The 25,970-nt window shown below is 38.6% G+C and overlaps 1 protein-coding gene across 2 annotated transcripts in view; it reads right to left on the reverse strand.

The window, feature by feature from the left end:
- Window positions 1–25,970, reverse strand: part of LOC131592824 (reelin) — a 273,205-nt gene that overhangs the window by 222,575 nt on the left and 24,660 nt on the right. For both annotated transcript variants that reach the window (XM_058864623.1, XM_058864624.1), the window contains exon 2: window positions 7,649–7,759. In XM_058864623.1, the coding sequence (XP_058720606.1) occupies window positions 7,649–7,759 (111 nt within the window). The remainder of the gene's footprint in view (window positions 1–7,648; window positions 7,760–25,970) is intronic.

Raw genomic sequence — 25,970 nt, forward strand, 5'->3', positions numbered from 1 at the left:
AAAATGAAAATTTGGAATATGTTTGTTAACAAGACACAAAGACACAAAGACACAAAGAGTGTTGAACATTGTACTTTAAATTAGGAAGAAAAAAGGAGAGTGAGGAATAAATGCATATGTCTACCTAGATGGGGGTGGGGGGTGTGTACCTATTTATATATTATTTTCCTTTATTTAAAGGACCTACAATTTGCACAGTTCAAAAAGTGTTTCAAATTACTTTCAATATATATTAGTATAAATAAAAATAACCAACCTATCATAATGAATATTTAATGTCTTAATATATTTTGAATGAAATCCTTACCTTATTGGAATCAGGAATATTCTCAGTGGTATGACGTATAGCAAAAACACTGATCAGATCACAAACTTTCACATTTTATAAAAAATTAGGAAGCAGTTGAAAATTCACATTAAAATTCAATTATTCTCTGGCTTTTCTCCATACCACTTTTTGGTCACCCAGGGGGAAAAAAACGGATTTATATAAGACCTGAAAAAAACATCACTACTGAATAAATGTACTTGCAAAATTGGATAAAAATTGGCCCCAACACTTCAATTAGCACTCTGGTTTTGGCTGTGTAAAAGTATTTCTAAAGGAATTTTCCAGTTTAAAAACTCCAGGGGCCCCTTCATGAGCACTGACACATGGAAAATGCTCCTCTGTGTCTCCAGTGCAATCATCACCCCAACTTCATCTGCAGGGTTGCCTGTAGAATTAAACACTCACCTGCACCCACTATTCAGAGCTCACAAATATTCACTATTCAATACTCACTATCCAGAGCTCACAAATACAAGCAATGTTACACGTTCCACACCTCTAAGGAGGTTCATTCTCTTTTTCAGCCTTCACTACACAAATGCTAGCAGGAACTACAGGTATATTTAAAAAGCAAAAGGTTTGAAGTATTTTAATGTCATCTTCATAATGCTACAAAGATATTTGAAATAAATTGTGGACTAACTCAGAGTTTTTCAACAGATTAGGCAAAATTGGATTTTGATGTCCAAGAGCTGCTGCTGCTGCCAAGGCTGGAGTTAGACAAACCTGACAAGTCCCAGAGTAGTTGCAGAAAAGGATGAAGGTGTTCAGGATGACTGGACTGGGTGAAGCTAGACTAAAACTAGGCCACTTTATGTATTTTCTGTGTAGACTCCCTCTCCAGGTAACTTGTTCCTCCAACCTTGGGGCATTGGTGTCTGCCTTACTCAATTACGTTTGGGGAATTTTCTTCCTCAGCAGTTAAAATACTTGGGGACAGTTCCTTGCCAGGCAAGCACAGGTAATTACTGCCTATGCTGTGATAATGAATATATGTTGTATTAATAAAGCTAAAACCCTTTCCACAAGGCATATATGACAGTCAGTCATTTGCAGAAATGGTCAACTTTTGGCCATGAAGACAATTAAGCAGTAATTAACCATCATGACCCAGAGACTTTCAAAGTTTTATCATCATTATGGTTTCCTTACATACCATTTGTAGGTGGAAATATCTTAAAACTCAAACGTAAACTTTCTTGACCAATGTCAGTTTGGCATCAGCTGACTATTTAATTGACTGTTAACAAATTCTTCCAGATATGACTGCTATACAGATATTTTATCTTCCTGTTAATTGGTAATTATACATTGGCAGAAAAATCACTGTTTCTTTCCAATTATTCCAGAACTCAGTGACTATTTAAACTTTGCTAATTAGCAGCGGAGGGCTGTTACATCTTCTGGGCAAATTGTATTTGATAATCCCTATTAAAATATACATGGCAGTAGTTGACTTGTAACAAAGAAAAAAAAAAAAAGAAAAAAAGTGGCAGTTCAAAGGGTATTAGATACAGCACAAGGCAAACGGGGGCCTATTAAAATTTCCCCAACTGTTCTAATGAGAATGCCGAGGGTCATTTCTTCCTAGTTTACCATCTGTTTGGTTTCTGGCAAATATCTCTGGTGTGAAGGGAGGGTCCTGGAGCCCATTTGGCTTGTCACAAAGTAAACCAGGGATCTGCAGCAATTTCAGTAAGTTACAAAACTGCACTTCAAGATCAGTAGCATGTACATGGCTGAAAACTTTTTTAAAGAGTCGTCATTTACTGACTATTCCTTACTTTTTAGAGCTGTGAGCAAGCACAGAGAGGCAGTCTGAGCAGAGAAGATCTATTTTATAGGCTCACCTAACAAGAAAATGCAACAGTTGGTCTTTTTCCATCTCACAATGTTAGTGGGGGATATTTTCCTTTATATGTCAAAATCTGAAAGCAAAACATTGTCCCAGAAGCATCAGTGTTTGAGCATAAACTGATGCTCAAAACCAAGCCTCTGACAGCTGAAAACCACAAACCCCATCCAGGATCGGGGGAGCCTTGGATGTCACCAATGCACGGCCCAGACCCAGGCTCTGACAGAGTTGGGTGCACGGTCTGTGGTTCCCCCTTGGAGATGACATGTGGGTGTTCTTCTGCCCCCCAGGCCCCTCTTTGCTGCTTCCTCTGGAGATGAAACCAGCATCAGACAGCATCACCTACAGCAACTCTGCCCTAAGCCCGCTCAGAGTCAAAAGGGATACTGAAAACCACTCTTTTCCCCAGTTCCCAACCCATACAGAACCAGATCAAAATGATCCTCCCTCTATAAAATGTAAGGGGGTTTTGGTTGGCTATGCAATCACACATGTAACCAAAATACCCAGTGAAGGATTATGTGAGGGCTGCTTTAATCCTGTCAAAATGCAATGGAATAGTAAAAAGCAAAGAGTATAAGATAATTTAAGTGGCATTACATTATATCTGGTGATTGCTCTTTCCAGGATTTCCTCTAGGAAATGTATTATTCACCATATTTCAAAGAATATTTGTAACTATTCAGTTTTTATATCCCAGAGAGTCAATGTGTTACTTAAAATAGGTATGATCATCTTCATGGTATAGAAACAAAGAATTGCAATGGAAAAAAGACTGCAATATTATCTTTTATCTTCTATTTTTTGTTTCCTAGAAGATGCAAGTTTAGGCACTAAAATGTTTCCCGGTAACATCACCCTCCTAGTTTCTTATAAAGTAGCCCACACAGTTAAACAAAACTTAAATTTCACAAGGAGTTTATGACCTCACAGTAGAATAATCTGTTTTGAAATATTGCAAATTACAAGTTGTGTAAACCTACACAGAATATAAACAAAAAATTTCTGTTATCCAATTAGGCATATGGCAACACTTTCCAGTGTAATCAGCTTGGATTCCACTGCCTCTACTACAATAGAACCTATGGACTTCCAAGAGGATCTTTGCAATTTAGGTTGGAAGGTTAATGCATATATAAATGTTATCATGAAATTACTCGTTAATTCCACATTTACTAAAAGGTACACATCAGTGCAGTCATTATGATTTTGCATAAAATTGGGTTTTGGAGGTTCTTAGTTAGGAAGGCTCATGTTTCCCTCTGTAGTTTGTAAGAAACTAATTACAACAACCTTAAATATAATTTGTCACGTATTTATCATTGCAAAGCTACCAGGGAGCCAGGAAGCCTTGGGAAGAACCGTGGAGATGCAGTGTGAGTGGCAGGTCAAAGGCAAGCTTTGATGTGCACAGCCCAGCACATCTCTCTGCTCAGCCAGCCTGTCACCAGGATCATCCTGTGTAATGAGACAGATTTGGGTCCTCAGCTCACGGCACTCCTTATCGCTGCTGAGGGATTAGGCTGTAATCTTCTCCTGTAATTGTAGAAATGATAGCGTGCTCCCTGCTCCCTGCTTTCCAGAGCACACAGCTTTGGAGGAGCCATGTGGTATTTTCACACTCCTGCCAAGCTACACAGTGGTTCCCCTCTCACCCACCAAACCATTTATCCTTACTCTTGTTTGCAAGCAGTCATTCCCATCAGACCCGCCACCACCTTTGTAGCTTTCTAATATTTTTTTTAGTACTCTTGCCTCCCACTTTCTTCTTTTACATATTGACTACACCAAGCAGTGAGAACCCCTAAATTACTGTATGGGAGATTAGTCTTGGTGGGCTGATAAACCCCAGAACACAGCCACATGACCCAAGCAGTCAAAAAAAGGCCAAACACCAACAAGAAGCCTCAGAGACAAAAGCAGAAGAAAGAAAAAGCACTGACGGATAGAGATCCCACAGAAGTCCCAAATGTGTCTCCAGAGACAGACAGGGTGGGAATAAACTGACGGCTACCAGGTGGCATGTGAAAGGAGGAGACTAAGTGGGATTGCCCATCAGCCATCAATGCTGAAAGATGTGGGAACATTTCCCTGTACAGACCACACTGACCAGGAACAGAGAGTGGAAATGACACTGAAGAGATGCAACTGAGAGTATCTGTTGTATCAGAGGGGTCTAATGAAGAAAGAAACACTCTCCTTAAAAGCTACTTTTAAAGATAATTTCTTTGCTAAAGGATCCTCCCAGCTTGGTTTAGTGAAGTTTCAATACATTTACATTTGCTCCCAGTTCTAATTCTAGCTTTACACTTTTAGTTTTACCTTAATCTGAACACAGAAAATGGTTCAGCCTGGGACAAAACTGCTATTAACTTTTATACCTCAAAACTCACACATTTCTCCCCAAGAAATTGTATGAAGGTTTCCCAAACAAAAATTTCAACTAGCTTCATGTCAGTGTAATCCCACAGATGAAATCAGGAGCTATTTATTTGCCTACACAATATGTACTGAAGAAGAAAGAAAATGTAACCCTAAGAATCAAAATATTTCATTATTTTTTCTTCAAAGCTTCTTGACATGGTTAACTGTTATAAGTGACAATGATTGTGTCTCCATCACACAACTTCCTAAACTGGTAAAAGATAATTGTAGTCACAACACAGTAGCTCATAGCACAGAAGAGACATATGTGTATGTTAGGGAGACTTCAAATTGTTGAGCAGTCTGGAAGATTATGATAATCTAGTGTGACCTCCTGTGTGAGACAGACAAGAACATTTCAATGGTAATATTGCAAGGGAGAAAAAATATTCTTCCCTGCACCATAAGCAACCACTATCAACAATTTCAGAATATTACTATCTTCAGGTTTAAAGGCCCAGCTTTGCCCCCCTCTGCCCACATCTAATCTATGATAAACCACATAAATCTTTGAATTGAGGTCTCTGAACCTGACTAGTCCTCAACATTAAAAAAACATAATAATTTCCAGCAACCTAAACTTGGATATCACAATCACTTGCCTCAAAGGAGAAACTGCTTCTTTGCTGATTGGAAATGATGACACAACAGATGGATCTGGGGTTTCTGGAGAAAGTGCTTTATGTTTTCTTCAGAAAGCAAACAATGTCACTCCCACCTACTATTTCAATAAACAACATATTAAATACTGTGGAGACTGCTCTATTTTTCTATTGAAAATGGTAGATTTTAAAATATTGTTACTTTTTAAAACTACTAAATAATTTTTAAGCTTATCATTTACACGCTAAATGCTTTTGGAAGAAGCCAGCTTTTTCATCTCTCACTGCAAAGTAGAGACAGGAAAAGTTTAGTTTTAGTTCTTAGTCCTGGGAGCCATCAGTACATCATAGATTGAGCATTCATATAAAATTGCATTTGAAAGCCATTGCCATTTTTCCTTCACTGTTTATTTTTTACTGTGACTTCAAAGACACTGCACAAGAGCATAATCTGTTATGAAACATTCAGAATGTTTTTTTTTTCCTTTCTCCAATATATATACAAGCTTAGGAAATAGCAAAAAAATCCACCAAATTGAGACTTTTCTTTAAAATATTTTTAAATTAACACTGTGATACAACTGACCCTACAGTTTACCCACAGAAAGCTAAAAAGAAAAAAAAAAAGAGAGATGGCAGCACTTTTTCTCTAACACAGATGGAGGCATGCTCAAGATAGAGCATCAGATCTCCTCAGGCATGATATCTGAGAATTTGTATTGATGAGCAAAACAAAGTAGCTCCAACTCTGCATGACTGTTTTTGCATCACTTTAGCTTTTGCATTTTTCCAGCCTGTAAGCTTGGAGTTTCTTTTGCATAAAGAACACTCATGTCACCAGTTTAATTGTTGGTTATCTTACAGTGACAGAATGGCCAAAGTAACACATCAAGAGCTAGAGAATGACCTTTGGCAAGTTAAAAAAGGTCACGTTGTTTTTTTCTGTCATACATCATCTTACTTTAATATCTGTCTCAATAAAACATCAACTGGAACAGACTTAGTCTACAAATGTAGATACACAATTAGGGAAAAATAAAGACATTCTTTGAAAATGCACAGAGGTATTTAGGTTCTTAAAATTTTACTTAATTGTCATTCTTAAATACTTAGTTGCAATTAAACATGACCTGTATACTTTGGCCAGTGAGTTTGCCATGATTTCCCAATGATGTGATACAAACATTTCTTTTACAGCAAGGTAATAGCTTGCCAGTGACTTGACCATCCCAGAAATTTTACATTGCTACTTTCTTTCTGTCTTGCTTACTCCTGTAATCAGTACAGTGGAAAAGGAGAAACAGTAGTACAAATTCTTCCAGAAAAGAGAATCTTTCAGTGCCTTTTGCACAAGGTATGAAATACTTGTGCCAGCCATGATCTTCCCTTTGAAAGTCTGAGGTTGAACTGTGGTGTTATTCAGAGAAGCAAAGCCCTTCTCAAATTATCCCTCAGTACAGTTTTAAATAATGTGCTCTTTACCTTACATTCTTTCATTTACAAGCAAATGTATGCCTACTGACTGACACTCAAATGCCCAGACCACTCATGCTCTACATGCTTTATAACAAAAGCAAGTACCATGAGAGGTTATTATGAAGAAAATACTGAATTCTGGCCCAAGCAGACAAATTAGCATTTAAACTTGCTACTGCAAGTGCAGTGCAGCTGGTGTCCCATACGACTGGTATCTGTTTTTGTACCTTCACCACAGATTCCTTGATAGGGTCACTGAGTTCCTCCAATTCAAGGAATGCAATTCTTACTATTATTTGTAAGGATATAAAAAATGCTACCAAATAACGAACTGCAGAGGGTATAGCTGTCAATTACTTGCACAAATTTAGAAAGGATTATTTTTAAAATGTTTGTCCTTAGCACAGCTGCTACTGCTGAGGGCTACAGCAGAACCTGAAATACATGATAATTTTGCAAAGCCTATCTTATCCCTTTTACTAAAATTCTGCTTTTTAGATATGGTAAGTAACTGGTTGCATAAAATACCTTGACCAGCATTCTGATTTTAAGGAAGATGCTATTAACTGAATGGAAAAGTAGGTTGACATAAGCTTAAAGGAAACAGGTTTTCAGCCAAGAAACACAGAGGCTTTGGACTAAATGCTTCACTTTATACAAAATGTCACACAATTTAGAAATGGCTGTTTAATACAATTTATCTGCTGAGGCTTTTCTTTCTTAAAGTGTATATGATTCAGCATCTAATACCAGGGCTGAGCAAAGGTGAAGGTGGTACAAGAAGCAATAAAAGCTGCTTAAAAGCCACCATTGCCTTATCTCATTGACTCCCACTGACTTCCATCTATTACTCATTACTCAAAGTTAACCTGTTCCAGTAATTGTGTTGCCACCAATGTCCTCTGTACAAACAAGCACTCGTTACCCTGGGCTGCAGAAGGTAAATTACATTGGACTTACCAAATCCAAAAGCACTGGAACCACCAACACTCTGGGAAGCCTGAACACTGGTAGATGTGTAGAGTCCAGTTACCAGTAAGCCATCAAAGAAGGTACTTGTTGAAATAGTCACTGAAATGAGATAAATAAAATATGTGTAAATATTATGGTTAAGATCCTGTACATGCTCTGTGAGCAGGCTCTTGCTCTTGAATGACATCCCATCATACAGTCCAGTGAATCCATCTGAATTCCCCCAATATTTAGGCTACTTTTACTTTCAGTTGGTGCTTGGGCAGTTGCCTTTGCCAGAAGCATAAACTATGGTATATTCATGAAATGCACAATGAGTTGTTAAGAAATAACACACTGGAACAGATGTCTTCTAAGCAATTGTCCATACATTAAACTGTAGTAAAAGCAATGAAATAACCAGGATTGTGGTACTGTTCTTTCCAGATCTACACAGTGTGCCAAGGTACAGTTATCATGCTTAGTATAGTGTGATACATTAAAGTTACATGGCCATCTGAGACATTACAAATTGTGTGTATTTAAATAGCTCAGGAATGCACTTTTAAGAGATTCTTAAGTAATAGCAAAAAACATCCAAATAGGAACTACAGGTAACATTGGAATCTATACATTCTTCGTTAGAATTGACAATTCTTGCAATATTTATTCAATTTTTGTGTGCATTAATTTTCATATTTTTTACTTTGGTATGTTTGCCAAGGTAACCCACAAGGGAAGCCAGTTGATATAACCTTTTTGGATTTCAGCAAAGCTTTTGATACTGTCTTTCAGGATCCTCATGGACAGGATGTCCAGTACATGGCAGGATAAACACATCACTGACTCACAGGTCGGGCACAAAGGGTTAAAGTGAATGGGGTGACATCAGAGTGGGGACCTGTCACTGGGGTTCCACAGGACTCCATCCTGTGCTCTTCCACATCTTCATAAACTCTTTGGGCACAGGACTGGAAGGGATACTGAGTCCAGAGATGATACAAAACAGGGAGGAGCTGTTGACTCTTTCTAAGGCAGAGAGGCCCTGCACAGTGACCTCGACAAATCAGAGGGCCAGGCAGCCACCAACCATATGAAGCTCAATAAGACAACAAAAAAGCTCTTTCCGCTGAAGAAGAGTCTCATGACTTGTAGCCTCATACACTGAAGATGCATCCAGACTTCACACAGTTACCACACTCATTCTGCTTCATGCTACAATCCTTCCTATTCCTTTAACTTGGGAACAATACTTGTCAGGGATTGCTGATAAACTCTGATCACTTCCTAAATCACCTTCTACTTCCCTACATTTCCCTCTTTTGCTGGGGTCATCATGAGCCAGTGACTGGCCAGGAAATTGAAGCAAGGTACTCTGAGGTGACTGCTAGGACATTCATTGGTGATACACTTTCAAAAGAGAAACTGGTGGTTTTCTTCAGTCCTAATAGTCAGTGTTTCCTCTGTGGCACACATGTGGCTTAAAAATAGTGTTTAATATTTAAAAAACATAAAAATGTTGTCAGTAGCTTAATTTACTTTGAGCAGAGGAGCAGTATTTACCATGTTTCATTTATTCTTCAACTCTTCATATTTAATTATCTTCTTTTCTTTGATTATTTAATACTATACTGAATAAACCCTGAATCCAACTTTTCTGCTCCCATGACTCCAAATTTCAGTGTTTTGCAATAGACACTTCCCTGGATTCAGATGCAGGTTCAGAGCCATATGTTCAGTTTTTAAGAACAGGCTACTTCTGATAGATGTTAAAAGAACAGTAAAAGACTCTAGATTTTTTTTTTAAATAAAAGATGTATTAGGGAGAGTAAAATAAAATCAAACAAGCAAACAATGATTTTTTTTTTCTGCATTTGATGATGAACTAGTGAATAATACATGACCTTTTCTTCCTGTTATGCCTTTAAACCAACAAAGAAGAAAAACATATGTTGAAAAGTATGCCTATGTGTTATTTTTGAAGACTTGGCAAAAGAGTCAGTGAAAAGCACTGATAGAAGGGCACTGGGCCAGTACTTTTCTGCCATTTTGTTTCCCTGTAGGGAAGCATCTTATTCTTTACTGGATAGGATATAATGCAAAAGCCTACTGTGAACAGGTGACCAGTTTCTCTGTGGGAAAGAAGTGATATTTCACAATGCCTGTATTTGACTTTGGACATATTTGTGTGATTGTCAACCCTCATTTTACATAAGCATCTAATAGGTCAATTTTTATTGTTGAAAAATTTCCAACACAGTATGGCTCCCTCATTAAGCCTCTGGGAAACTGCACAAGGCCTCTGGCACATTTTTTAAAAACAGAGGACTAGGCTGTTATTACACACGTGTCATACATTTCAGAATAATTCCATAGTTCTTCAAGAGAAAAAAAAAAATAATCACGACATTCTCAGTGATGATTTTTTTTTCCTACCCACTGGTGAAACACATCAAATTCTCACGAAATGAAAGAAAACACACTCTATGCCAAGTGATAATGACCAAGAACAGGAAAGCTGTGCTAATGCACAGCCCAGCAATAGGACTGTGATTTTATATAGGGGCTAGGGCTTGTTACTGTGGGGTCCTAAATTCCGCTTCCAAAAGCACAAGAAGTTTCCCTCCATCAGGCTTTGTTTGTGCCTTCACAGTGGCTCATGCCATATTGTAGTTGATGTCAAATATCTGGCACTACAGGAGCAAGGACCAATGCCATGACCCAGTGGCACTTTGGAAAACACCTGGAAGGACACAGGGCAGCCAGGGCTGGGCAGGCAAGGGGGGCTCTGGCACTGCCCCAATGCTGTCCCACAACACCCAAGGGACAGCACAGCAGCAGGTGTCATCTACCAGCCTGAGCAGCCCTGCTCCATCCTCCACAAGACCCTTCTTTGGGAGCAGAATTTGCTGAGTGAAGCAGTGAGGAGGCCTTCCTGGGGACCCTGCCAGCCCACAGAAGCAGCCCCCCGTGCCAGCCCTCCCGGCTGCTGCCCAGGACAGGCAGGGATCCCCAGCTCTGCCCGTCTCACCCTCAGCCAGCGATGGGAGCACATAACCCAAGGTGCAGATGTAGGCAGGAAGCCCTCAATTGCTCTGAAATGGTCCAGTAGGAGGGACTGAGAACATCTTCCCGAGAAATGCATGAGGGCTGCATTTTGGAACAACCTACTGATCAGACAACATCACATTGCAAATTTTAGAGGCAAAGGTGGTAACTACTTTAAGAGCTGCTCAACACTTCTATTTTCAGTTCCTAAGATATTTGCCAATTTTTACCCCCTTGGACTATTTGGATTGGTTTGTTTTTCTTGGTGTCTCCCTCAGACTGATTTAATTATTCAAGGAAGAAGGAATTTCAGTCAAAACATTTCATTTCTGAGATGAAGTTAGAGGAGAATATGTTGCCCTGGATGAAAAATTCCACTGTCCTTTGCTTTCATCAACTCTTCTGCTCTGAAGTGTGAGAGTGTTCCTCCAAGTTTGGACAAACTATATTTTATATATATATATATACACACATAAAAAAAAAAATCAGAGTTCACATATGCTCAACAGAGACATTTTCATTTTTAGTATCTAAATATTTCTGCAGACTCTGTCCTCACTTAGTACTCTTAGAGCACTCTGACTAATAAAAGCTTACTGAAAAAAGTTCCATGAAAAATATTTCAGTTCAGCTTTGTTGGAGCAGAAGTGCTTTGTGGAGATATCATTTTTTGATGACGTTTTGATCTGGAAAGTTTCTCAGTGTTTTAAAGTAGGAAGTCATATCTGCTGGTTGGAGAGAAAGGGGAAAGAGAGTGATCTTTATCAAAAGTCTAAGCCTTCTCTGAGAATACATCAATTCATCAAAATCCCACTTCTCAAAACACTGAGACATGTGAAATGTCACAAAAACAAAGTTACTCCAAAAGGTTGACCAATACCATCACCAAAATCTTAATCTTAGGAGACAAAAGAGTAGACCTGAGGGCAAAAGTGAACTAGGACGGAAGAGGTGGTGACTGGAACCAGTACAGGGAATAGGGAAATTTTTGGAGAAAAGAATGGGGTGTGATGGAGAAAGTAGCCAAGAGAAGGTGATGAAAAGCAAATTGGACTTGCACCTGTAGCCTGAAAACCCAAGAAAGGTTCAGTATGAGGGATTCACACAACAACTGGGAAGAGAGACCAGGTATAAAACCCAAGAGCGAAGTGTGGGTCAGCTTCACATGCTGGTCATCAGCCACAAAAGCAGTCCACTGTCTACTCTTAGTCCACCTTCTAAAAGTGAACAGTGTTTGCATGATGGGTATGGAATATTCCTGTCCACAAAACACATGGATAGGAATACATGGATGAGTGAATAACTCCAGGTTCTTTTGTAAAAGCCTTGGAAATGGTTCCATGGAAAACAAATCATATTAGGGCTGGGCAATACCATGGAGGTATCCTCTGGGCTGCTTTGCCCTACCTTTCTTTCTGTACAGTGACTGTGGTCACAAAATATGTTTCTGAGAATCATGAGGCCCTCAGTTCAATTTTCTACCAGGAATCACGGGGAGCTGCTGACTGCAACTCCTGCACACTCAGCACATACCTGCTGCTGTGCTCGGTTGCTAACAAGGCTGGTTTGGCAGGCACACAGGCTGGCCTCATCCTGCCGAGGCCACCATCTCTGGGAAGCTTTGGTGTTCTTTCCTTGGGAAGGGAGGGGATGCAGCAGCCTTTTCTGGAGAAGCCTTTCATTTTGCACAACAAGTTTCTGTGAGAGCCCTGGCACTGGTGCTTCCCGTGGGACAAGGAACAGCAGAGCCTCTGGCAATGCCAGGAGCTGACATGTCTCGAGGAGGAAGCAGGTCAGGAAGAGGGAAGCTGGCAAAGATGCTGCTGAAAATATACCACAGGTGGAGGTAGCAGCATAACAGGAAAGACAAAATGGATTTTGGACTGTAGTTATAGTCAAATATTTTTAAGAATTTAATGCTATACTTATAAACATCATTTTCACTGTTTTCCAGTGCTGTATGCCACATATACTGCATGCTGATATAGAAATCTATTAATCATTGTAAGTAATTGCTTAAAATTTGCCTTACATTCTCTTGAGGGACCGATCTACTCTCCAAAAAGGCTGTATTTTGATTGATATTCAAAATACTCAAAATATAGCAAATGCATCTAAACTGTAAAAGTAGAAAAGATGCCAGGTGGAAGAAGGAGATCATCTCAAGAGATATCTGCCTCTGACAGGTCTTACCTATTTCGGCTGTTCTTCAGCACCAGCTGAATGTCACTAAGAGATTCAGAAAGATACAGAAATCCCACAGAATTTGCAGCTGCTGTTGATGACAATCACAGAGTACAAGACAGAATTGATAAAGGCAAAGATCTTTGATGCCCCACACACTTAAGTGAGACAAGACATAGCCACAGTATAAAACTGCACTTCTGCATACCATAAAGAAAACAGAAAATAATTCTGGTATGTGAAATGGAATCACCACAGACAGTGGACTTCCAGAAATGAGGCTTTCTTGCATCAAGGCAATGACAGGCACTTTTTAAGGTTCTTCTCAAGGTCAAAGCCTTCCCTATAACACTGTAATATTGCATCATCACACACCTGAGTCATGGCTGGAAAACATCCTCTTTGGAAATAAATTATTTATACTGAAGTAATGCTTTTGGGGTTTTTTTTTGGCTTCACTCCTAAAAAAATATACCAGCATCTGCAAGTCAGGTGTGCAATGGCACTGTCCAGAGAGGCCTCTGTCCCTTCACAGTGCTGCAGCATCCTGCAGAAGGAATAAACACAAACATCACTCAGCAAAGGCTGTCAGCACCACACTACATTCACAGAGAATGCTGAATGGAAAGGGACCCAGCTCCCAGCACTGCGCAGCACCGTGCCCAAGAGTCACACCTGTGCCTGAGAGCATTATCCAAATTCTTGAACTCTGTCAGGCTGCTGCTGTGACCACTGCCCTGGGGAGCCTGTTCCAGAGCACAGCAACCCTCTGGGGGAAAAACCTTTTCCTAATATTGAACCTGAACTTCCCCAACACAACTTCAGGCCACTCCCTCAGATCCTGTCACTGGTCACCACAGAGGAGATCAGTGCCTGCCCCTCCTCTTCCCCTCACAGAAAGTTGTAGACTGCTATGTCTCCCCTCAGTCTCCTCAACACAGAAGATGCTCTTTGTCCCTTCCCAAATTTGTTCCCCTTTTTTGGCAATGGAACCTTTCTGCCACCCTCATACAATGCCAAGCACAAGTGACCCATCCAGGCACGTAGTGCTCTCAGAGCACAGATAATACCAAGTCCAAATCCTTAAAATACCAGACCACTCCTGAAATGCCAACTACAGATTAAATTGCTAGTAAGAAGAGAATAAACCCTTATGCCTTATTTAAAGGCAACTGTTAAGAGACCACAGTGATTAGAAATCTATAAATACTCAGGTAGAGTTTCAGAGGTATGCTTTCCAGATAGTGTGCTCATAAATGTACTTGTAAGTGAATGGTGGAAAATACATTGTTACAAGCATCCAGAAAGTGTATAAACTGAATTGCACTCAGAACCTTATTACTAAAAAAGAAATGTTTAAAAGACTAGTGAAAAGCATGTTGACATCAAACTAATTTTTATGGCTCGCAGACATACTTTGCTTTCAAAAGAACACAAAATCAAGAAATTCATAATTATATGGCTATTTCAAATATGAACACCAGACAGACATGCAGGAACAGTATGAATCACAGGTCTACACATCATTCTGCAACAAAAGCAGAAAACCCACAGGGTTCTTACTCATACTTGTTTTGATTTTCCCCAAGTAGGTGGAAGAAAGCAGAAAAAAGACATTTCAGCATGGTTAAGTAAACAGACGTGCAGTCTTACAACTGCAAGCATTCTCACTTAGGTATTGGTTTTCTGAAGCCCACAACCAAAGCATTTAATTCAAAATAACACACCAGTGAGCTTTTCTTGAAGTTCCTGTACAGAACTGTACATCTCTAACCTGTGATGCCCTCACCAGTAATTCCATTTAGCGATTACTCTCGAATGGAGGGGGTAAAAATGCACAAGTTTTGAACTTTGTACTAGACAAAAAAATCTTTCTACTAGACTTAAAAATCTGATCTGGCCTTGCTTTGTGTTACAGTATGGTTTCAGTTCTTCTTCCCCATGCTCCATCAAATCTCTGTGTCTTTATAGCTTTTCAAATCCTTTCCTAAATTGGTAATGAGAAACAGAGAACTGAAAATAGATTGCAGATGTGTGGCAAGATGTCTGTAACATGATATCCAGAGACATCATTTGTCATTGATGCAGAGTAGCCTATCAGCCTTGTGAAAGAACTATTTGCAGAGACATTACTTATATTTTTGAAAGTTCATAGCAAGACAGTGACAATGACATCAGCAGCAATATAAAAAGTGTTTATTCTTATATTCCTAAACTATAAGGAATTGGTCATATTTGTTTACATGGCCCAAGATGCTTCAGAGCTCCCATCTCAGTAAAAGTGAGGAGTCCCATGATTAAACCTGCAACAAATTTCCAATGTGAGACCCAAGGGTCTGACTTCCTATGTATCAAAATCCCTAACTTAAATACATTTCTGACCATATTCAAAGCCACCAGAAACTTGGCCACATTGAGCAGAGAGGTGCTTTGTTCCAGCTGGCATCACCAAACATGTTGGCACAGCCCAGAGACCTGACAGAGGAGAGGTAAGACTGGCTGCTGTCATAGCTGCCTGCTTATAACCAACAGATGGGCAATTAAGGCTCTCACCTAGGCAAGAGGATTCAAATCTGAATTTCCCAACAAAATATTGGTTCAAAATACTTTAAACTCCAGTGCCTGTGTGGCCCAGCCAGTGTCCCTTAGCTGCAGGCATTGCATTTTGTATGGGAAAAAGGGAATACCAGCTGGCACAGAGAGAGGCACGTCCTCTCTTCCTTTTGGGGCTGCCTTCTTGGAAGGAGGAGATGGAGGTTTCAGTCAGTGGCCCAGTGAATATGTGCTACTGCTATATAAAGCTCCAGAGAACATCACATCTATTTATGTCACCCCATTTAGGCTGTAAATCTCACCCTAATGTTGATGTTTAAAACAGACCAGATGAATCACACTCCAGAAATGTCTGATTCTCCTCACTGACTATAAAGGGAGCCCAGACTGTAAAGCTCAGCTGTAGATGTCAACACTGAAGGTGGCTAAACTGAGATTATTCCCACCAAGAGCCATTCACACAGAGTAACTTAATTATCCAATTTCTGTTAAAATGTCCAACCATCGCCCACATCAGAGGGAACTGAGCAGGAATTAAGCATCCCAGAACTCAGAGCTCACCCGAGGACATCCCAGACAATGACTATCTTTATATTCTTTCTTGTGTTATGCCAAACACACCACTAATGCTTAGCAACTTAGCAAGCCCTTGTAGTACCAAAACACTCCAAAGGGTATCAGCAAATGTCTGTTATTCCATTTGATAATTCACAGAGGCCTGAATAGTATTAATGGAGTTTAAACAGTAAACACAATAACCTGCATATGAAACAGAATGTGTTTCACTAAACTGTGCGTCAGCTATGTCTCTAAAAAATTAACCACTGAATTAAATTGTGTGCCATAGCCAAAACAAGAATAATCATCAAAATACATTTCCTGTAATGATTGAAAAGGACAGTTGTTTATAGTTTTAGCTTAAGAAACACAAGCCAAATCATACTGAAGCATATTGAAATGCACCTTTGGGCAACAGAATATTGTAAACGTGAGAGTTATCAGCATAACACAAAAGGCAGTAAAATATGCTTTAAAAGTATTTACATGATGGTTAGACTAAAATGACTGTGCAATGTACTTTGTCAGTGGTAGTATATTATTTCTCTTATCCAAAGTCCCAGGAAAAGATGGGAGGAGATGATGATCATGCCCAGACCTCACCAGCTACACAGGGCATGAAACAAGCCTGGTTACTGATGTATGTTGGAACTCCTTTGTGTCCTTATTCAGCAACCTCCACTCTCCTTATTAAGTTTTGAAGCCAAATTCTGTCATGCTTCTACAAAAAGCACCAACATAAATTCTTTCTTAAAAACAGATTAAATGTTATTGTGATTATCTTTTTATCACTCTAAACCTGAGAATATCGACCCCCATTTTGAAGACTAACCTTATTTTTCATGCCTTTTAAGTTTATGTGAGGTTGCCTGTTTGATACCCATACATGAAAATTTCATATTGTTGGCTATGGTCTCAATAAATTATTTAGAAGGTTTGAATATTTCTGCACTGTGTGGATTTTCAGAAGAGTTTGGTAAATCCTTTTATTCTGCTGTCCTCAAAAGAAAACTTCTCAATACCCAGTTAACAATAGCATTAAAAGAGAAAATGAAGACTGGCTTGAAAAGAGAGCAAGTATAATTATCTACTAGGAAGTTATTATAACTCAGAAATATCTAAACATTTGCAAGAACTTTTGTCTTAATTCCAGCTATGGAAGCACACCCTCTAAAACCAGATTGCTGAACATGTTTACCTCAGGCTAAAATAACACAAATCCTCTTACAGACACTTGAATTATGATGAGCAAATATCATGAAATGCAGGAGTTCAAGTGATGCTGGAGAACAAGGAAGCATCTGGCTGCCCACAGCTTAAAAAGGTGCACTGTTCACTGGGTGAAAAACTGAATGGCTGAGCCCAAAGAGTTGTGGCCAGCTGCAAGTGGTGTTCCCCAGGCCCAGTACTGGAACCACTCCTTTTTAGTGTCTTTATCAATGACCAGGGTGAGGGGATCAAATTAACCCACGGTCAGTTTATACTTTTACAGCTCCAGGTTACAAGGAGCTCCACCATTCAATTACATCATGTTTTTCTTTATTTTTAAGTTTTCTGTTAATTCTTGTATTTTCAACTAAGTGTTATATATATATCATTTATAGATAACTTTCACAACTCTCTCAACTATCCTTTTTCCAAAATTAAGGAAACTTACATTAGTGTCCTATTACAAAGGAAGATGTTCTCTCTGTCATCATCATCATCTAGTTTTACTCTATTTTTTTTGGAGCAGAGGAAACCAGATGCATCCATGACACAGAAATCTGAGTATAAAGTTGTATTGCACACCCAGTGATAAAAATTCTCCCAGTTGTTTCAGTCTTCACTCCTTTCCTCATAATTCCTAAGGTTCAATGTGATTTTTTTTAACTCATGCTTAGCATTGAGGTGATATATTTCAAAATTCACTCCCAGTATCCCAAATTCACTCCCAAATAATCCCAAAATTCCACATATTCTGTATTATTTTTGCCTCTGTTCCCAACCACCATCAACTTCATTTTTCAATAACACAGCATTTAATTTTACTACCTTGAGCAACACAGTATATGATGCTGTTACCTTCTTAATAAGTTCCCATTATCATTTTGACCACTTTTAACTTCAGGCATCAAGCCATGACACTTCTTCCTCATCAGTCACAGTCCTCCTTCCTCAGAGTGGATTCCTTGTGGGATATAATTCAAGTGAAAGCTGGCATAGTCTAATAGCTAAGATCACGAACAAGAGTGAGCAATAAAGTTTCTGATTCCATTTATCTTCAATATATTAGTCCCTGTCTTCCTTAAACCAGAGCTTAACAAGATTGCTTAATGGACTGCAGAAATGAGACCTTAAATAACCTGGTAATTTGCAGTCTAAATATGTTGGGCATTCAATAGAGCAGCTGCACAAGGGACATACAGGTGTTTTTTTAATACCAGACTTGGGATTCATCTGCCTGGCTGTGAGTATGCAGAACATCATCCTCCTCACCCAAACTGCTCATCTCAGAGTCTTCTCTATACAACAGATGTGCCCAGCACAGTCAGCAGAGTCTGAGCTGCAGCCTGTCCAGACTCAAAGCTGTTACCAAGTCAGGCTCCGGGAGGGCTGGCTATAGACTCTTGGGAGCACGGGGCAAGAGTGCACAAGTGTCCTGATTAGAAGGGAGAAAATAAAGAGAATTAGCATGGAAAAGTGAAGACTGAAATGCACTGAAAGTTGCTGAGAACCATGAACAGAAGGAAGAGGACCAAAATACATCATACTGTATTATTATGGGAACGGACACGAGTTCAAAAATATGATTTAATTTTGTATGTATGATTCATGCAACAAAATAATTCTGCTTAAGTACAGTCCCTCATTTAGTTGGTGCAGAATGCTAGTAAAAAAAACTGGCACAACCCCCATCTATAAACTGGAACAATACTACAAAATAGCCTAGAGATTGATTGACATTTTAAGTTAAAGAATGGATCAAAGAAGGATATATATGGGAAAATATAGTGGGGTTTATACTAAATATAAAGCAATATTTGTACTCAATTCTGGCATATGAGTGGCTGGGCTATAACAAATATTAATGCAATCCTCTGATCATACACTCTATGTTAATACTGCAAGGTCAAATCAATTAAAACTACCTTTTTGCAAAGGTTTAAATCAGAACATGGAAAAGAATCTGAAAAAATAAAAAAAATATTTACTAGTCCTCTGCCAGATATAAACACCTATTGAAAATTGACTCAAAAGAATGAAAATAATGTGCTTAAGTAATAAAATTCCTAAAGTAAGAGCAATACTAAAACTCAGTGGCATCTGTTTGTCTCATCTTTATGGTTATGTGGCTAAATGGGTCAGAGGCAGAGATGGGGACAGTCAGACAATACATATGCTTATTCTTTACAGTGTAATTCTTCACAGTGGGGTTTGTAAAGGCTGAGCATCCCAAATAACTGAGCTACCTCGGGCAGGGTGTGGCTGTAGGTACCTCACTTTAGCAAGAGCTCTTGGTTCTTTGTGTTAGGATTGTTATAATGGTCAACTACTGAACAAGAAAGACAGAGGGCTGGAACAGCAGCACTGTGGCAGGTTGTGATTATGAAACATTTGACAGGACTCTGGGGGAAAATCATCAAAGCACCTTCTCTCTATTTTTCTTGGGCTAAGTGTTGAATCTGCATATAAAAACAGGTTCCTTCTAGACTCCTGTCTAGACAGGTAACAGATACTTTACCACCTCTAAATGTTCACAAAAAACTCTGAGTCCAACATTCTGACCAGGCAACCAGCCAAACCATGCACACACTAAAAAATACAACTGCAGCACAATAACTTGTGTTGAACTTGTCATTATCAGTTAGTTGCTTGTTAAATACTTTATAAATACAGCAAATTCCCAAGTGGTCACTTTCTGTTCTTAAAAATAAAAAAAAAGGGGAACAGCACAGTTCTTGTCCCTGGTGTACATAACTATCCCAGATAACACCAGTACAAATTCCCCTAGCAAATAACGGATTTTTAACAAATCACTTCATGTCCTCTTTCCATACTGAAATTCCTTCTGCTCTGCACATCCCAGTGAAAGCGATAAGTATTCACAGCCATGTCCCTGCTATGACTCATATCTTGTTAGAACAAAAAGAGGCACTTGGCTCTCCGGAAAATAAATCCCAGAGCCGCCTGCCTTGGATTGCTGCAAGCCTACAGCTCCCTGGCTTGTGCACTGCTGTGTCACAGAGGTCTTCACGTCCCTCAGGAGACAATTACTAAGAAGCACCTCCAGAATAGGTGAGGTTCTGCATATTATAATAGGAGGGGGAAAGGGCTAAAATGGCAAATATATTTATAAAGGTTCATAAAGCACAGTTACTCTGCAGGAAAGTCAGTCACCTGACAAGCTAAGCTGTGCAAATAGCACAGCCACTCTCCTAGACAAGATATTATTAGCAATAGGAAGAACTAAAATAATTGCCATAATAGCTTGTATTGGTATCCTCAGCAAGAAGCCAAGCTAGCCATGAGCCATGATAACTAGCAGATCTCTGCCAGAAAAAACAATGAAGAGGTTTTTTTATCTTCCTAGCATTTCTTCATCAGTTTGCCAATGAAAATTTTAAATGTGAAACAAAGAAACTAAACAGCTCCCCCTGGAAAACTCCCTAATAAACTAAATTAAACAAACAACTGGTAAAGTTAATCAAGTCCATTTGATCCAAACACCACTGACTGGACAAGGCACAATATAACACACAGTTAAATCCACAGACCCCAGCTGGTCATTCTGTCTCCTGTTCTGTGGCATGTCTTTACATCACTGAATGAATATTGCTACCAAATAAGCTCCCAGTAACACCAGACACCTATAATAACATAGGCCAGTAATGCAAGAGTACCAGCTGGTCAACATCTTACCTAAATGCTGAAGTTCTTCTTCCAAACCCCTGTTCCAGTGCAAATTAGACAGACACTTCTGTCAGATTCCTCTCAGGAATTACTACAGTCAAGGCAGAATTGACACCACTGTGCTGTGGTGGGGATAAACCTCAACATCCTTTCCCACAGAATAACCAGGAGGAGAAAATACTCCAGGTATTTTCATCAGCAGATACCTACACTTGCAAAAACAAAAGTTCTGAGCAACCAGTGAAAAGAAACATGTGCCTAAATATGGATGAGGAACATTTAACATTCTGTTCCAGCTCCTGGCTCAACAAGTAACATCACTGTCAATCTGCAATGCCTTGAATAGGAGAAAATAACAGAAACTTTTTGCATAGGAGACTCTGCATTGGTTTTACTACAGCTGTGTGAAGTTGGACTCCCTGAGAAGTCAAACATTTTGAGAAAAAATGGCAGAAATCTCTGGTTCACCCTCAACGTTTTCCTCTAATTCAGAAATTAAAGCACAGAAGAATGGCCAAACACTAACAAAAGTAGTCACACCACCTCATATATCATACAGATCTAGCTATGAAGAAATTAGGCATAAATAAATATAAATACCGTGCTTCTGGGGAATATATATTCAATATTGTCTTCCACTTCTGTCTTTTAAATCCCACAGTTGGGGACTTAGTCAAAGAATGACTCTGACATCTGTCTAAGTGCATGACTAAGAAGAATGAGATATGCAGAGTACAGAAAGAGGGGTCTGGATATGAGTGTGGTCCCTGCATCAACTGCGATGAACTGTACACTGAATAGGCAGCAGTCAGCAAGCATGGAGAGAAATACATTTAAAAATTTCTAAAACACGCAAAGAGTGTTTTAGGAATCCACCTCTGTACATCCTTCACCATATTAGTTCAGGAGCAAATGCATTTTCTCACCTAAAATTTAAGGAACTTTGATTTTGCCATTTTTCTAAATAAGCTTATTCAATAAACAATGGAAACAGTGCATTGCCAATAGTATTTGAACATTTATTATTATTTTGAATATGAAAACAGGGAATAATGAACGGCTTTTAGGAGGCTGAAATGCCTAGAAATTCATAAAAAATACAGTATTCTTATTATGCCATTTTCAATGAAAATCAAATACTTTGATCTTCTCCAGTATCATTTCAGCTTGAAATTGAATATTTCAGTTCATTTTGTTAAACTGTAATGAAAAAAAACTCTATTTTAATCTAAATCAAGATTTTAATGTCCTTTCCAAACACTTTGTGCCATGTGCTCCCTCCACCTCAGGGGCAGAACTTCACTGTGCTCCAACTTTTACAATCTAGTTAATACATCCAACTTTCCAATAGAGTAAAGACAGAGTAAACAAAGACAATAGAGTAAATCACTGACTTTGTGATACTACATACCAAAAAAATACAATTTAATCTTGAAAAATGCAATTTAAATCCGAAGGTTTATTCTGATTTCTTATTATTTTTCTTTTAATTCTGTTAATAAAGTTTTCTTTATACCCCTTTAAGTTTGAGCCTGCTTTGCTCTCCTCCTAACCCTTATCTTGGAGCAGAAAATAAGTAAATAATTCTAGTGGGTGCACTGGCGTGGGTCAGCACTAGACCCACTTCAAGGTGACAAAGAATAATGTGGATTTCATAGCCAATTCAATGAACTTGAAAGCAAAAGTAAAAAAAAAAAAAAAAAAAATTTGAGTCAAACTCCCCTATGCAAAATTTTGTTTTCCAAATTAAAAAAAAAAAAAAAAAAAGTCAAGAAAAATGGTAGGTTTTTTTTCAAGTAAGGTTCTCATTCTGCAAAAGTTGCATTTTCTATTATAAATCATTCCTGCTGGAACTCTTTTTATTCCATTTCCTAGAGAGCAAAGGGGCACTTTGCCTCTACTTAACTATATTGTAATGCCTTCTCATGACTTTTTTTTTTCTCTTTCACATCTGACATATTTTTCCTTATTGCTAACTCTGAAATAAACATGACTAAACACAGTTTTCCTGTTAGCTTACATACAAAAGTAGCTTGGGTAATGTATTCATTTTGCTGTTTATATTATCCTGTCAAAAACAGGGAGAACTTGGCAGTTCCTCAAGTCTTGAAGAACAAAGTCAAAAAGAAACCAAGGCAGCATTAGGCAGCATCTCTGAGCATACTAGCATAGAGCATAGCAGGGCTTGTCTCAGAGTTCTAGATGAGATCTGCCTCGAAGATCCCTCAGATAAAAAGGTCATTTTATATATATAATATAATTTATGCCTGTTTTAGACTTCCACTTTCTCACTCCAAGACAACTTCCATGTCCCACATCTTTGTAATGAGACAGAGTATGCTCCTTTTCCTTCTCACAGGTCTCCAAGGACAAGCAGAAATATGTGCTACAAAAACATATTATATCTAACTATCTCAGGAAGTCAGACAGCAAAAAATTCAAGCCATTTAAGTCAAGAAAACACTCTTGGAATCAATATTTTTGGATGAACTACAGAGCATTAACCTGTCCCATGTTGAGCTCATCCTCTTCTCTGTTAAACTTGAAGTTTGCTTTTTGCAGCAACCACAATTCTGCTTCTTACTGTGGAGAAGCACCCTTCAAAAGGAAAAAGCACTGCATCAAAGCAAGATTTCTGCCTTGGACCACAGCAAATTGCTTGGCAGTCCTTTTATTATATTCAAGGCATTCTCAGGCAGCTGGGCCTCATTACAAGCAATGGTGCTTCAGCCATTAGCTTCAGAGAGATCAGGATAAAGCACTAAACGCAGTGAAGATCATTTAAAACATGTTGAGGAGGAAAATTAACTAGTATGGAGCACTGCTAATGCTGTGTGCTAAACATGCTTCCTGGTGAGTGCTGCAAAAACATATCTACGTTGGCACAGGTGCTCCTACAGAGCTTTTGCCTTTCTTCCAGCCTGGTGGGGCACTGCTCTGGTGGACACCTTCAGAGCACTGTTTAAGTTTTGGGGAACAAAAACATGGTGAAGAATTTTTCTGTATAGAAAAATTCAAATTTGTTTGTTGAGAGTTTTAACAGCACTAGTGTTGTAAATTAATAAAGATAAATGATACTGGCATTTGGGCATAAGACCAGAGTTAGAGCTAAGTCTCAGATAGACCTGTAGCCTTCCATACAGATCTTTATGTTCCATACACCACCAGTAAACACAAGAGGCTGTCTCACCACTGCAGTTGGGTGCTTTGGTCCAAACTTGTAGTTCAGCAGCCACATGCCAGCCTGCCAGTCAGGACTATCCCTTCTCCCCCAGAGACACTGACACTCATTCTTCATCTTTTTAATGTAATTTGTTCATTGTGAACCAACAAAGCTATAACCTGGTCCAAGTTTAACCTCAGACCGGATCCACGACTTGCATAGTCCAATCCTCCCCCAAATATTTCTGCTTTTCTAAGGAAATGCATAAATGTTGCAAATACAAAATTTCAGCTTTCATCCTACAGAGGTCATACAAATTTTAACTGAACCATATTTTTTGAAAGGTACACTTAAAAAGAACTTTAACAGCTGCTCTCAGACTTTAGGTGATTAATTTTGAAGTAGGTTCTATAAAAGAATGAACAATAACAGCCAAAGGTTGAGGCATTAATATTAACCTGTAATAAAAGGAATGATGTTTAAACCATTCCTAGAAATAAAAGATGAGTACCTGGTCCTAGAGTGCTGGAGAAGCACATAGCTTAAATTATATCCAATCAGGCAAAATACAGATATTAAACATTTATGAGCAGCTCTGATATATTCTGAATTAATCAGTTCTGCACATTTAAATGTTTTAATATTTAATGCTGCTACCTCAACAGTCCTGAAGAAATATTAAACTTTTGTATAGTCCTTTAAAAGAAATAGCAAGAGATTTTACTACACATGAAATCTGAATTGTGGCTGCAGGTTTTGTGCTGTGCTGTGTTTTGCGGATAACCATGATTATAATGTATTGAAGTACAACTGAAATTCTGAACATTTTACCACAGATAAAATAGAAATAAGGGCAGTAATAACACAAGTAACAATTATTAAGCCAGGGGTAAGTACATGTCCAATCTGATTAAGTCTCCTAGGCATGATGGATTACTCATGAAGGCTTACTAATATCATACTTTTGTGAAATCTCTCAGATGAGTGTAAATGGCATGCTAAAGGCATTTTAGACATTGCAGGGTATTAATGTTAGTATGTTAGTAAAGTAAATCTTCTCCAAAACACCAGCTGTGGTAAGCAAAAATTATATATAGATAGGGATATTTAGATCAAATGCCCTCACTGTAAAAAGCAAGCTGTGAATAATGATAAATTCAAATACAAGAACTGTATACTAATTTATGAGCAATTTTAAAATAGTGTTTAAAAGCATATTGAAGATGAAAATGAGGACATAAAGACCTTTTTTAGAAGAGAGTGAATCACATCTGACGCTGATTCCATTATTAAAAAATTTGCTTTGCTTGTAAACATATTTCTGAGTTTCTCTGCTTTATTACCTCTGAATAAAGTAAAAATTCCTAGATAAAACACTACAACAACAAACTAAAAAACTGCCAAGGTTTGAAGGAAATTTAAGAGGACAACACACAGCATAAAGTCTCTGTTATGACCATGTGCTCCTTTCCATATCCCTTTGACTGACGGTTTGGAGTTCAGACCCTGCAACACCTGAACTCCTGCCCATCTCTTTGCCCCTTGTCACTCAGTGTAAATTCAATAAATTGCTCTTATTCTGCATGGCTTTGCCTGCATTTTCACTGCAGACCACAAAACTGAATTTATCAGTGGTATTAAGTTTATAGCATGGCAATTTTAAAAAGAACAATAGCAATTATAATTGAAGACATAGCACATAAAAATCAGAATATGTATGCTCTGAGACCAAAACACTTGCTCAGCTGATTGGAAGGCCGTGTGATGACCAAAAAGACTCTCTCATGTTGCTCAAGGAAATCACTCAGATCATCTGATCTCCCAATACATTCAAGAAAACAAACATACTTCAGATTAAGGAGGAGATAATCAAAGGAAGAAATGGGAGTTACTAATTTCTTTTCTTACTGCCAGTGATTTGTATGATCCTGA

This window comes from Poecile atricapillus, chromosome Z (genome assembly GCF_030490865.1).
Source record: "Poecile atricapillus isolate bPoeAtr1 chromosome Z, bPoeAtr1.hap1, whole genome shotgun sequence".
Taxonomy (NCBI): Eukaryota; Metazoa; Chordata; class Aves; order Passeriformes; family Paridae; genus Poecile; species Poecile atricapillus.